Raw genomic sequence first — 12,092 nt, 5'->3', positions numbered from 1 at the left:
GCATGCTCGCACACACAAAGATACTTATGTATGATTAGGGCCAGGAGACAGTTTAGATGATAAAGTGCTCACCATATAAGGTTGAGGACTCGAGTTCAAGTCCCAGAACCCATGTTAAGAAAGCTAGGTGTGGTAGCGCACGTCTCTAGGGAGGCAGACACAGGTAGATCTGTGAGGCTTAACAGCCAGCCAAGGTAGCCTATTTAGTAAGTTCCGGGCCAATGAGCGACCGTCAGGCCTTTAAATTTAAAAAAAAGAGGTAACACCTGAGGAACATCTGAATTTTTGCCTTCCACATGCACACACACATCAATACACTTACAAAAATATTATGGTATATATAGAAGAGATGCACGCATGATCTCTGTAACACCCCTTTCTTCAAGGTCTAGTGCAGTGGTTATCAATCAATGGTGCTTTTGCTCCCAGGACATTTAGCAATGTCTGGAGCCAATGTTCATTATGACAGCAGCCAGGATGCTACAGGCGTCGACAAGCATGGAGGCCAGACAGACTAGGTATCCTAAATGCACAAGACCATCTTCCTCAACGAGACATTAATGGGCTTGCTCTATTTTAAACTTTCCCAAGGCTGCTTTCCTGTCCTCCTGAGCCCCCAAGTCTAGATGCCTAAGAAACACCATTGGTATTATTTCACTACCTTGTACATCATCTTCATCACTAGAGAACACAACTCCAGTCTACTGAGGCACTGCTGGAAAACCACAAAGACAAACTAACCACCTCGTGAGCCCCCTAGAGTACCAGGACACACACACACACACACACACACACACACACACACACACACGAGTGTTCCATGAGGTATTTTTTCACAGCTTGATTTCCTGGAAAGTTAGACCAAAACTGGACTCGTCCTACCTTGGGAAGAGGAAAATACAAATCTTGTTTCCTATGAACACTATCTCATTTAATCTGGCTGACCAGCCAGTGAGACAGAATCACTATTTTAGGTAAGTGTGTCTCACCAATGTAGCTGGTGAAAGGTCACACGCTGGTAACTGGGAAAGGAGTCAGACTGCCAAGTCCCACGCTCCTTCCATACCCTACCTCTGTGTCATGGCTCGCCAGGCCTGGAAACTCACTATCCCAGCATCAGGGCGTCTGAGATGCTAAGAAGCAGAGCAGTAACACAAAGTCCTGGAAACTTTAGGACAGTATTAGTGTGATTGTTACACACTTTGCTACCCAATATAACAACAAAATCAGTCAATTCAAGGAGTGGGCCAAACAGGCTTCAACGTGTTACATATTTTTAAAAATTAATTGTAGATATTTAGAATCCACTTGGCTCTATCCCCTGAAACACCCTCATCATCTAAAAATTTCAATTTGACACAGCATAATAAAGCAGTTTTGAAATTCTTTTTTACTTATTAGCAAAAATCAAGAGTATAGCAAATTAGGAAGATAGGGGCCACACTGATCGCAGACATAATTACATGACTTGTCCTGGAAAATAGCACCCCCCTGTTGGTCCTGTGCTCTGTGACACAGCAAAAACCCCAGCTCTCTGTCAGAGCAGCCTAGCTGCCATGCCCTGGCCTGGAAAAGCATCATAAATAACATCTGATGGTTTGTCTCTGGGAGCCCCGACAGTATTGATCCCCACCCCCACCCAATCAATCTGATGAATCTGACATGTCTTCATATTACACGGAGAGAAGCAAAATTGTCAAAGGTTTCTGTGCCTCTACACCTATGTGGTTTTTCCCTCCAAAAACTGGAACCACTATGTTTTGGCCTGTGGTTTCTGAGCAATTCTACTGTAACTTCTATGCCAGAGCCTCAAACACTTCCAGGGCTCAACCCAGACCCTTAGGAAGACCATAATAAATATTGCTCTCCACCCCTAAGGATTCCCTCCACACAATGAGGGCTGTGCTAAGCCTCAACTCTTCTTCCAGCCCCCAGAGTTACATATCTTGAGTCAAAAGATCTAGTAATCCCCACCCCCTTTCCATCCTCTTCCCAGTTATGCCAATTCTCCAGGAGTTCAAAGACACAAAGTCATGCGCGAGCTCTCTTCCAATTCAAGTCCAGTTCTTAGTCCATTTGGTTATCTGTTCCCAGAGACCAGATCAGAAAGCCCGCCGATAGACTAAACCGCTCGCAGCAGGGAATTCTGTCGGTGTGGGTGCCTGGACAGAGGAAACTTTCCCACTTTGACCTTCCAAACTTAGATCTTTAGTCACTTGGCAAACTCCGTCTTGTTATCCCCTTTGGGTTTTATGTGTGTATTCGTGTGGCTGTATGTGTGTGAGCGGGTGCGTGCAGAAGCCAAAGGAATTCATCAGGGGTCTTTTTAGACTACTTTCCACCTATTATTTCTTCTCTCCTTCTTCTTTCAGATAGGATCTCACTGTCTAGCTCTTCCTAGCCTGGAATTCAGAGATGGGCCCATCTCTCCTTTCTGAGTGCTGGGATGAAGGCATGTGACACCATGCGTATCCAGCTCTACCTTATGTCCTGAGACAGGGTCTCTCACTGAGCCTGAAGCTCATGAACACGACTAGACTAGGTGGCCAGTGAAATCCCGAGATCAACCTCCAGGGCTTTCTACCTCTCCAGAGCTGGGATTTAGACATGTGCTGCCATACTAGGCACCCTGGGTTTTGTGAAACATATCTTTGGATAGTTTGGCTGGCAATAACCTAGAAACTAGTCTTGACAGAGTAGGCATGAAGATCTTCAGGTCTGTTCTTCTCTATAATAAAAGATAGGTTAAGCATCAAATATTCTCTATGATATTCTTGCCTGCTGAAGAAACTTTATTAGTGACTGCCTACATATTCCACAACATCAGATGTCATGCTTCCAACTAAGGTTAGGGATGGATCTGGAAATCTTTGCCTGGATAAAATGCTAAAGGCTAATCTTACTACAGGTTGGATATCTCTAATCTGAAAATCTGAAAGACTTTAAGAATCTCAAACATCATAGAATGGGGCCCTACACAAAATTATTATAAGCAACGTGTAAAATGACCTTCAATCCGTGGTGACAGCACAAATTAACTGGTGTTTAGACCTGCTCCTAAGAACAGTGCATTATTTATATGCAAATAGCACTGTATTAGAAACTAGCAAACAAACAAACAAACAGCACCCTGCCAAACATGGTGTTTCCTACAATCTCAAACGTGCATGGAGGCAAGTTAGGGTCGGCCTTGACAACACAGTTAGGCTGATGCTGGCCTAAGCAGTAAGTGGCTGTCTTAAAGTCCCAAATCAAAACACTCTTTTTTTAAAATTTTTAATATTTTTTATTACATATTTTCCTCAATTACATTTCCAATGCTATCCCAAAAGTCCCCCATACCGCCCCCCACTTCCCTACCCACCCATTCCCATTCTTTTGGCCCTGGCATTCCCCTATATTGGGGCATATAAAGTTTGCAAGTCCAATGGGCCTCTCTTTCCAGTGATGGCCCACTAGGCCATCTTTTGATACATATGCAGCTAGAGACAAGAGCTCCGGGGTACTGGTTAGTTCATCATGTTGTTCCAACTATAGGGTTGCAGAAATCAAAACACTCTTATCCCAAGCACTTTGAATGAAGGTTATTTAACTGACCCCCCCCAGGTAAAAATGCTAACTTATTTCATTTTGGACAGGTACTTTGGTTTCCTGCTATGTACCATGCAAGGGCACTGAGGATAAAGAGGGAATCAGTTGAGACTCGGGGGGCAGTCTCCCTGGGTCTAAGTCTGGTTGTCCCACTTAGTATCAGGGCTCTAAACCAGCCCCTTAACCCCTGGCAGCCTGCATCCTTCCATGTGGAACAAGAATGGTAATAGCATCCATTTCATAGGTTGCCACGCATCTAACGTGCTAAGGCGAGGAAGGCATTTAGTCTAGTGCCCTCGATACCCATGGGCACTCTATGAGCACTGCCTATTATTATCCCATAGACCATCCACTGCGGAGTGGCATCCCTTAAGCCAAATATGGCCTAGAGACCTATTTCATTTGGCCTTCACACTTTCCTCTTCAATCAAACCAGTATTTTAAAACTGAGAGACGTGTAGGTTAGATTGGATGTCTGGCAACACACAGGAATAAATACCCTGGCCTCTGGCATCCACAGCTCAAGACCAGGGACCCAGGCACCCCTTTGATAACACCCACTTTCTCTACAAGAACAGCTCTGTCCCACTTTCCCCTAATTCCAATTTGCCCCTCACCGTGCCTGCTCATGAAAGCCACGACCCCTATTCTAGACCAATTTCTTTGAAACAGGGCCTCACTTTAACCCAGACGGGCCTTGAGCTCAGCACTTCTCCTAAATACTTCTAGACCCATTCTCCTAACAGACCCATTTGCCTTCTTATCCCCATACTAACAGCAGCCCAACTGGTGGCTCTCATGATAACTGACTTCCTGCTGCCCTACTGTGGGTGCAAGTCCATATGGAAAATGTATGGCACATTAAAGAAGCCAGCTTTCTCTCTCCATCTGGCCGGTGGTAGGTACAATGGGCAGCGAGCGCATCACCATCATCTGGGGCATCAAAGAAAAGATACATCTGTGTCTTGTCCTCAGCGACTGCTAGTCTCCGCAGGGCCCAGGTATCTGTGTATTTTTTAGTGTCCCAGAAGGTACCTTTTTTTTTTTTTTTTTAAATATGGTCTCATGTAGCCTGGGTGGCCTTGAACTTAATTAATATATAGCCAAAGTTTTTATCTTCCTGTCTCCACTTCCCAAATACTGGGATTAAAGGTACGTACCACTAAGCCAGAATTCACCCATCAACATTTTAAGGTGCACACTGATAAGCCCTGAGATACGCCATTGCAGGATCCACAGCCTCTGGTTCTGAAAGCCAGGTGGAGTGGAGTGCCCCTCATTCTCTCCTGTGCTACTTCCTGTCTGCAGCGTACACAGGACTAGAGATGGGCCTTGTTTTCTTTCCAACTCTTGTTTAGTATTGCTTGCAGGTTGACTTGTATTTAAAGCTTGGTTCCCCAAACAGACTGTAAACTCAACAGTGGGCAGATCCCACCACATCCTTCTTTCCTATCCCCAACAGAGCTGATGGGGTGCCAAGCACATTGAAGTCATCTGACGAAAACACCTCTTCTCAACTGGTTCACTCTACAACCAGAGAGACCTTTGCAAAGAGCACATGGAGAACCAGCTACACAGATCTCTGGCCAGGATGGTTTGGTAAAAGTCAAAAACCCAAACGATAAGGATATAAGGAAATCTATGATACACCAGAATAAGCCCGAAGCCACTTACGGAAGCGCTCCAAGGCTTGGGGGACTCTGGGACTATACTTTGCGTGAACTTTCTTCAGGTGGGCCTGGAAGGACTGATGAGAAAAAGGCAGGAAAAACAAGGCAGGAATGAATAGTCAAATCAAGATTTCACAATAACCGAAAGCCAGGGAGCCAACTGCAAGTCTGAGGGACTTGCAAGAGGCAGACAGAGCAGAGAGAACACAAGGAATGTCAACTGTGGAAGAGAGAGAATATTGTCGCTCCTATTGGTGAATCTCAGTGCTGGGGAGGACCAAGAGGTGAAACCAGCTGCAGCTAGATTAAGACCTGGAGGCCAGCCTGGGCTTCATGAGACCATCTCAAAAACAAACCCAGAGAGAAGGAGGGACAAAAGGGCTCCGTGGGAGCTTAAGAGGCCTCTGGTGAGCAAGACTCGGTCCTGGCCCTAACATACATACCCAAGGCGCCTCCAAGTTAGATAGGGCTTGGCATGCAATTTCTGAGCCAGTCTTAAACTATGGCTTACTGTACAGACATGAAATTATGTTAACAGTGCAATTTGCATTCCTCGTGCCGTTTCACGAACATGTTCCATCAGAGAAATAAAGGTTTTATTCATAGCACTGGCACTGCTGATTGCACCATGACAATAAAAAACTTATTCTTCTGTTTCTTTTCCCGAGTCAATGAGCAGCTTAGAAAGAGTAACAAAGACCAGGGGTCCAATGACTGCACCAGGCAACGTCCACACCAGGACACACGCCTCCCGCTCTCAGTCACTATCACTCTCAGAGGTGCCAACGGTGTGAAATGGACACTAGAAGCATAATGAAAAAAAAAAGACGCAAAATACAGTGCCAAGAGATGGCCTGGCCCCTCTATGACATCTGTGGGACACTGGTTTAAGTGCTTCAACTCCTTGCACCTGTGAGAACCCCGCTACCCCAGAAAGATGAGAAATGAAGAGGGTAGGGCTTCTGAACTCAAGTAAAACATCTGGCGAGTGGAGGCAGAAAAGGAACCCAGAGGACTCCAGCCTCCATCACTTAACTTTCTACCTAGCTGTCTCTCACTCCGCCTTTTAGGAGAGTGTGGCTTTTATACTCAAGACACCATCTCTGGACAGTGAGGCTGAAATCAGAAGGGCAGACGTGATGGTAGTGTAAGCAAGACTCGAGGTCGCTCTTCTTGACTATGCTTTCCCAAAGTCTCAGTGCAGGAAGGAGTGAAACACATAGACCCTGTGTTCACCGCCTCCAACTGTGAGTCCATACAAGGATCGTGAGACTAGAACAGGATGGAGCCATTCTCAGCAATCACTCAAGAGCACGAGAGAAGAGCCACCGCAGGGTTCTCCAGAGCAGACTGGCAAGAGCTGGCAGGGAAGGCCAAGGGCATTCACCTCCTCCAGCCGTCATATGTGCTTCCCGAGAAACTCAGCCTCACTGATAACAGGGCTCTCATCAATTGCTACTCATGGCTCACAGGAAGTCAGCCTTTACACACACAGGGGACCTTCCTGGCTGGTGGATTACAGATAAACAGATACCCCTGTCCCAGGGCAGGCTAGGAGCTGCAATCATGTTGGATCGTGTTTCACGTTCTGGCTTCAGAGCTTGAAGCAATTCTATTTTTAAGCTTTCTCAGTTCCACAAGTAAAATAAAAAGGTCATTTTAAGGAAATGAGCTTTGACTTTAGACAACTTCCTCTGAAAGAGTTAAGTGATCGGCAGCTTTGACACATCAGAAATCTTCCTGGTGTTAACCACAGAGGAAGAGCCTCTTGGTCAATGGCCTAATGCAAAGGCCCAGGGAACCCTGCAAACCCTGACTGTCACTCAGGATGGAGATGGTTGAGGACAACACTTCCCTTTGGTGCCCCTCTTTCAAGAAAGTTAAAAAAGTCCTTTGAGGCTGTTGTTAAGTAAAGCTGTCTCTGTCAGGGCACCAGAAATGTCACATCCAAAGAATAAATAACTGAAATTTCAAATATCACATCAAACTTTGAAAAACCAGGACTGGTACCACTATTTAGGGAACCTGCCGTTCCTTTCCACTTAAAAGTCCTTTCCACTGAGTGTCTAAAGTAGCCTTGATTTCTCAGTGTCTCTGGGGCAGTGTAACCGCATCTGATAGAAACTTGAGTTTAGTAGTCTGCACACCTAAGCCTCCCGTGTAGGGCATACAAGACAGTTAACCCTCTCCTCACAAAAAGAGGTTTTAAGAGGGCAAAAAATCTCCTATTTCAGTTTTGGCTCGGAGGGGCCCCCTGTTGACTTGTGACCTTAGCTGAGTAATTTAATTGCAGTGGGCCTGTCACGGTCTTACCTGTAAAAGAAGTGAGTTGGATAGGAAAAACGTTTCTTAAGTCCCAAGACCATCAGATTTATCAAATATTGAATACGCTAACCTGAAATCCTGTCCATCAAGGTAGGGGGATGTTGCTGTTCCTTTACATTACAAATGGCCGCAAACAACTGGGTCATTAATTCTATCTTCTGCATACTATCTGCTGTCTTCAAGCTGACACAACTCCTGCTTTACCAGGACAAAGCACCAACCGCAACCTGGTACTTAGGGTTGCCAAGTTCAGGGGGGCCTTTTGGATTCCATCCTGGCTTTACCACATCTTCAAAGTTACAGATAACTGTGGCCACAAGATTGACTCCCACTAAGGCAAGCAGGGTAGAGAAACATCTTCTTGCAACTTATATGCTTAAAGGCAATGTTTAAAGCAAAAGTATGAGACGAAAATAAATCAAACGCCCCCTGCATGAGAAAGCCAGATAAATAATCCGGCTGTATTAACCCCACCCCCTCCTTGCTGGTCTCATCCGGCAAGGTTGCTTTCTGGTACCTTCTGTAGCAGTACCAGAACCTCTTCTCTGTGTGAGATTATTTTCCCAGTCATTCTTGGAAAGGAGACAGGATGGGGAGGTGAAAGGCCCTACATCTGTGGTTTCCTATATATAATACTTTCCCCTTTATCTGGTCTCCTCAGTCCCATCAAATATTATTGGATGGGAACTCCTTAGCAACTGTAAACACAATTCCTGAAACACTACTTAAAGCTGCTCACAGCCATGAAAGTGTGCATCAGAGCACATACTTTGTACCTCCGAGAACTCAGGGATGCTCCCCTAAGCATGGCAGGTGGGGATGGGAAGAACTGGAATTTTTCCTCCTTGCGCTATTTCAGGTAGCTTCGTGGACTTTGAGGGACTCAGTAAACCAAGTAAACAATTTCTACCACACCCTGATTAAAATATTATTTAAAAGTAGACGAGTGAAAAGACTTGGGAGTTGATTAGCTCGGGACAAAGCTTACAGCCAGTCATATGGACTATTTATAAGTCAGGGTTAAGTTGTAAAAAAAAAAAGCCAGTTGTAAAGGGATTAAAGTGTGTGTGTGTGTGTGTGTGTGTGTTCTCACTGGAGATGACCGCATCAGAAAAGTTAAGAAGAAACTACTATTTCCAAGACACCTCCTACCACCCTCCCTCCCTCTTTCTCCCTCTCTTGCTCTCCTTTCACTTCCCAGGTGTTGATACTTATTTCTAATCCCAGAGTATATTCCTTTCCCAAGTTAACTTTACACAGCACACTGCTAAACTCAGACTCTGTCCTTGCAAGTATTATACAAGGTGGTGATATTTAGAAAAACACACACACACACACACACACACACATCCTTTTCTGTGCTCAAGTTTGGGTGCTTTGACTAAGTTAAAGGTGCTTTGTTCCCAAGGATGCATAGGGTGGCACACTCAGTACTGTCTACAGGGGAGCTATTTGTACCGCCTAAGTCTGGGCATTGTATTATATTAAAAGTTCCATTTTGGGGTATGTAGTGACTAAAACTTCTGTTCCAGCTTCAACTTGGCATCAACCGTATGTCTCAGTGGAAGCGGGCTTACTGCATACAGAACCACAGGAGCCCCAAGTTTTCTTCTCTCAAAGTTGTTGTGGGAAAGAGTCCCTGCTGAAACAGCACCCCCAGGCCTCCAATCTCAGAGGAGATTCCCAGGCACCGAAGGTTCTCTCAAAAAGTATAATCAGCAGGTTGCTATGACTGGATTAAATTAAATCTGACATGATAGGCTGCCTCTTGCACTGATAGAGTCTCAATTTTCTGGAAGAATGAAATTACATATCGCTTTAGAAAACGTATGAGCATTCTGCTCACATCAGCAAACAGAGGAACAGCACCTAAGTCGTCTCTGAGTTACAGAAATACTCGATTCATAAATACGAATTTTATGAGGCAGCTAACTATTTGCCAGGCCTTGAGCTAAGTACTGTACACTCATTACCATGACTTAAAAAAAGAGTCTCAGTATTATTGCCCTACCTTACAGACTGAACCATTTGGGCAGATAAAGTTATTGGTCTAATAGCAGACAACTTGTAAACAAGTCAGGAGGCTTACAGTTAGCAAGAAGGCAAGCCACTCACTGTCAAGTTCTTAGATGCTCAGAGACAGAACTTGAAAAGCAGACACAGATGGGTCTAGAATTGCGGTCACCTGAAGAATTCCCCACCTCTTCTTGAACATAGAATAGTCTTATCTTAGTTCATTCCATATGCCTTCTCAATCTTCATGCTTAGGAGAAAATATCAACAGAATTCTAAAACACAGGGCCATGCATGTTTTTTAATCTCAGAACTTGGGCACTTGAGGCAAGAAGACCAGGAGTTCAAGGCTATAAAAGACCCTGCCTCAAAAACAAAATCAAATAAATTCCAAGACTTAACTGGAAGCTTTCGGAAACACTGACAAGAAAAACGTAACAAACAAATCAAGCGTTGCCTGCAACGCTTAGGACTTTGTATGCACCTGGGAGATAAAACTCATACCCCTCCCACAAGATACGGCTCTGGAAACATAGATGAACCAGTGATTCAGCATACGTTACAATCTTACATAAAACTACTCCTGAATATGTGTCAGAGGCATTTATATTCCTATAATGAACATTATTTTTGAGTATACAAATTCAATCTATATTCCTAGAATAATAACTTCATGGCTAGAAGGACAATAAAAGTTTAGAAATAACATGGAAGGTGGTGAGGGCAATAATCTTATACTTCAAGTACTTAACTACAGTAAACTATATATAAATTTGGTTAGACAGTCTTGGTGAGCTGGTCCAATGAATAATCTAAGATATTCCTTAAAGAGCAATTTACTAGCCTCACAATTTCCTATTATCAAAAATAACTTTCCCTGCAAATCTGAATCTAATCCAAGAAGTGTGTCAATAGCCAGTTGTTCCAGCTTATTTATGATATAGGAACCGAGTGTGTAGGGGGAAGTGGGCTTACTGCACGGTCAAGCATGTTTAATCAAGTCCGTAAAAGTATTTACTGCTAATGAAAGCATGGAATATATCCTGTGCCTGAGAATCTAGCACACTGGATACTGTGTACAGTGTAAGCAGGTACTGTACTCGGCTTCCCCCCTGCTGGCAGACCCTAGTCACTAAAAGGATGAGCCTCTTTGACTGGGACTGTCTCTATCACACATCCCTAGTAAGTATCTCTAGGCTGGAAAGCACTCAAGATCCAACCCAGGGCAAAATTATAAACAGAAAAGAAATTTAAGAAAATTAATTCTTTCGCTACCCACCCCATTTCCCAAAGTCCTATATATGTGTACAGACTTTCTTAAGAGACCCCAGCAAAATACTGATCGTGCAGAAACAAACACACCTAGACCTAAGACTAGGTGAGGTCTTCGACTGGTATTATCATGCAACCATAGGTATCCGAGTCCGGGTGGGTTCTAGCCTGGTCTGGGCCAAGCCTCAACACGAGGGTGAAGACAGAAGGCATGGAGGAAGGAATGCAGGAGAGAAAGGAAGAGAGGGAGACCTCGGGGCCACACTTCTTTCTAGTAGCAACAAAAAGGAAAGCCGCATACTGACCTAAATCATCTCTCAAAGGCGCTTTATAAATTACAGGGACAAAGGGAGGGGGTGGCGGGTGGCCTGGGAACCCCACAGACACCCTACCCTCTGACCCGCCCCCTCCCCCTCCAGCACAAGGGAAGCAAGACAGAAAGCAGCTCAACTCGGCCACGGGCGTGAAGCCCTCATCAGGGTTTCAATTGCCCATCCATCCACCCCCCAAAAGAAACACACGTAAACACTATACCCACCCCGGGGGCGGCCACTCCCGCCCCGGGGCTCCTAGAAGCGGAGGCCGGGGATTTACTTAGTTAGATTTTTCTTGCTTACTCATTTCCCTCAAGCACCCAACCCCCCGTTCCCACTCCAAAACCCCGCTCCGTCGCCTACCCTCCGGCTCGGGCCCCCCGGGGATCCCGGGTCCCCGCGGCGGTGGCTCGGGCCCCCGCGCGGTCCGGGTCACTAACCTGCTGCTGTAAGGGCATTTCCGAAAGCAGCCTGGCTCCGGGGGAGGTGGGGGGCCGGCTGGAGAGGGGGCCCGAGGCCGAGTGGAGCGGCGGCGCCGGGCGAGGGCGGGCGCCGTGGGGGGGTGGGGACGGGAGAGGGAGGGTGGCGGTGCCGGGTGCGAGGGCGCCGGGACCGTCCCAGGCCTGGGAGCCGGCGAGCAGGAGGAAGTGGGTGCCCCCTCTCCCCCTCCAGCGCCCCCTCCCGCCGCCGCCTCCTCCCCAGTCACAGGCGCGTCCTCCGCGCACGTGTGCGAAACGTCACCGGCGGGTCCCGGAGAGAAGGGACAGATCCTGGCGGCGGGACGGGAACCCGGCTGCCCCCGCCCTCCGTCGCCGGGGGGCGGGGAGGGGGACAGGGCGGGGAAGGAAGGGGCAAGGGGAGAGGCGGGTCAAGGGCAGGCCCGGGGCCCGGAGAGCAAGGCCCCAGC

General features: G+C 46.4%; 1 protein-coding gene across 2 annotated transcripts in view; it reads right to left on the bottom strand.

The window, feature by feature from the left end:
* The window catches only part of E2f3 (E2F transcription factor 3), a 75,707-nt gene extending 63,840 nt beyond the window's left edge, over positions 1 to 11,867 (bottom strand). For both annotated transcript variants that reach the window (XM_029468431.2, XM_021180368.3), the window contains exon 1: positions 11,626 to 11,867. In XM_029468431.2, coding sequence (XP_029324291.1) covers positions 11,626 to 11,643 — 18 coding nt within the window. In that variant the 5' untranslated portion in view covers positions 11,644 to 11,867. The remainder of the gene's footprint in view (positions 1 to 11,625) is intronic.
* Positions 11,868 to 12,092: the final 225 nt, after the last annotated feature.

The sequence above is a fragment of the Mus caroli genome, unplaced genomic scaffold, assembly GCF_978045245.1.
Source record: "Mus caroli unplaced genomic scaffold, Mus_caroli_1 scaffold_15, whole genome shotgun sequence".
Taxonomy (NCBI): domain Eukaryota; kingdom Metazoa; phylum Chordata; class Mammalia; order Rodentia; family Muridae; genus Mus; species Mus caroli.
This window is presented reverse-complemented; position numbering and strand designations above follow the sequence as displayed.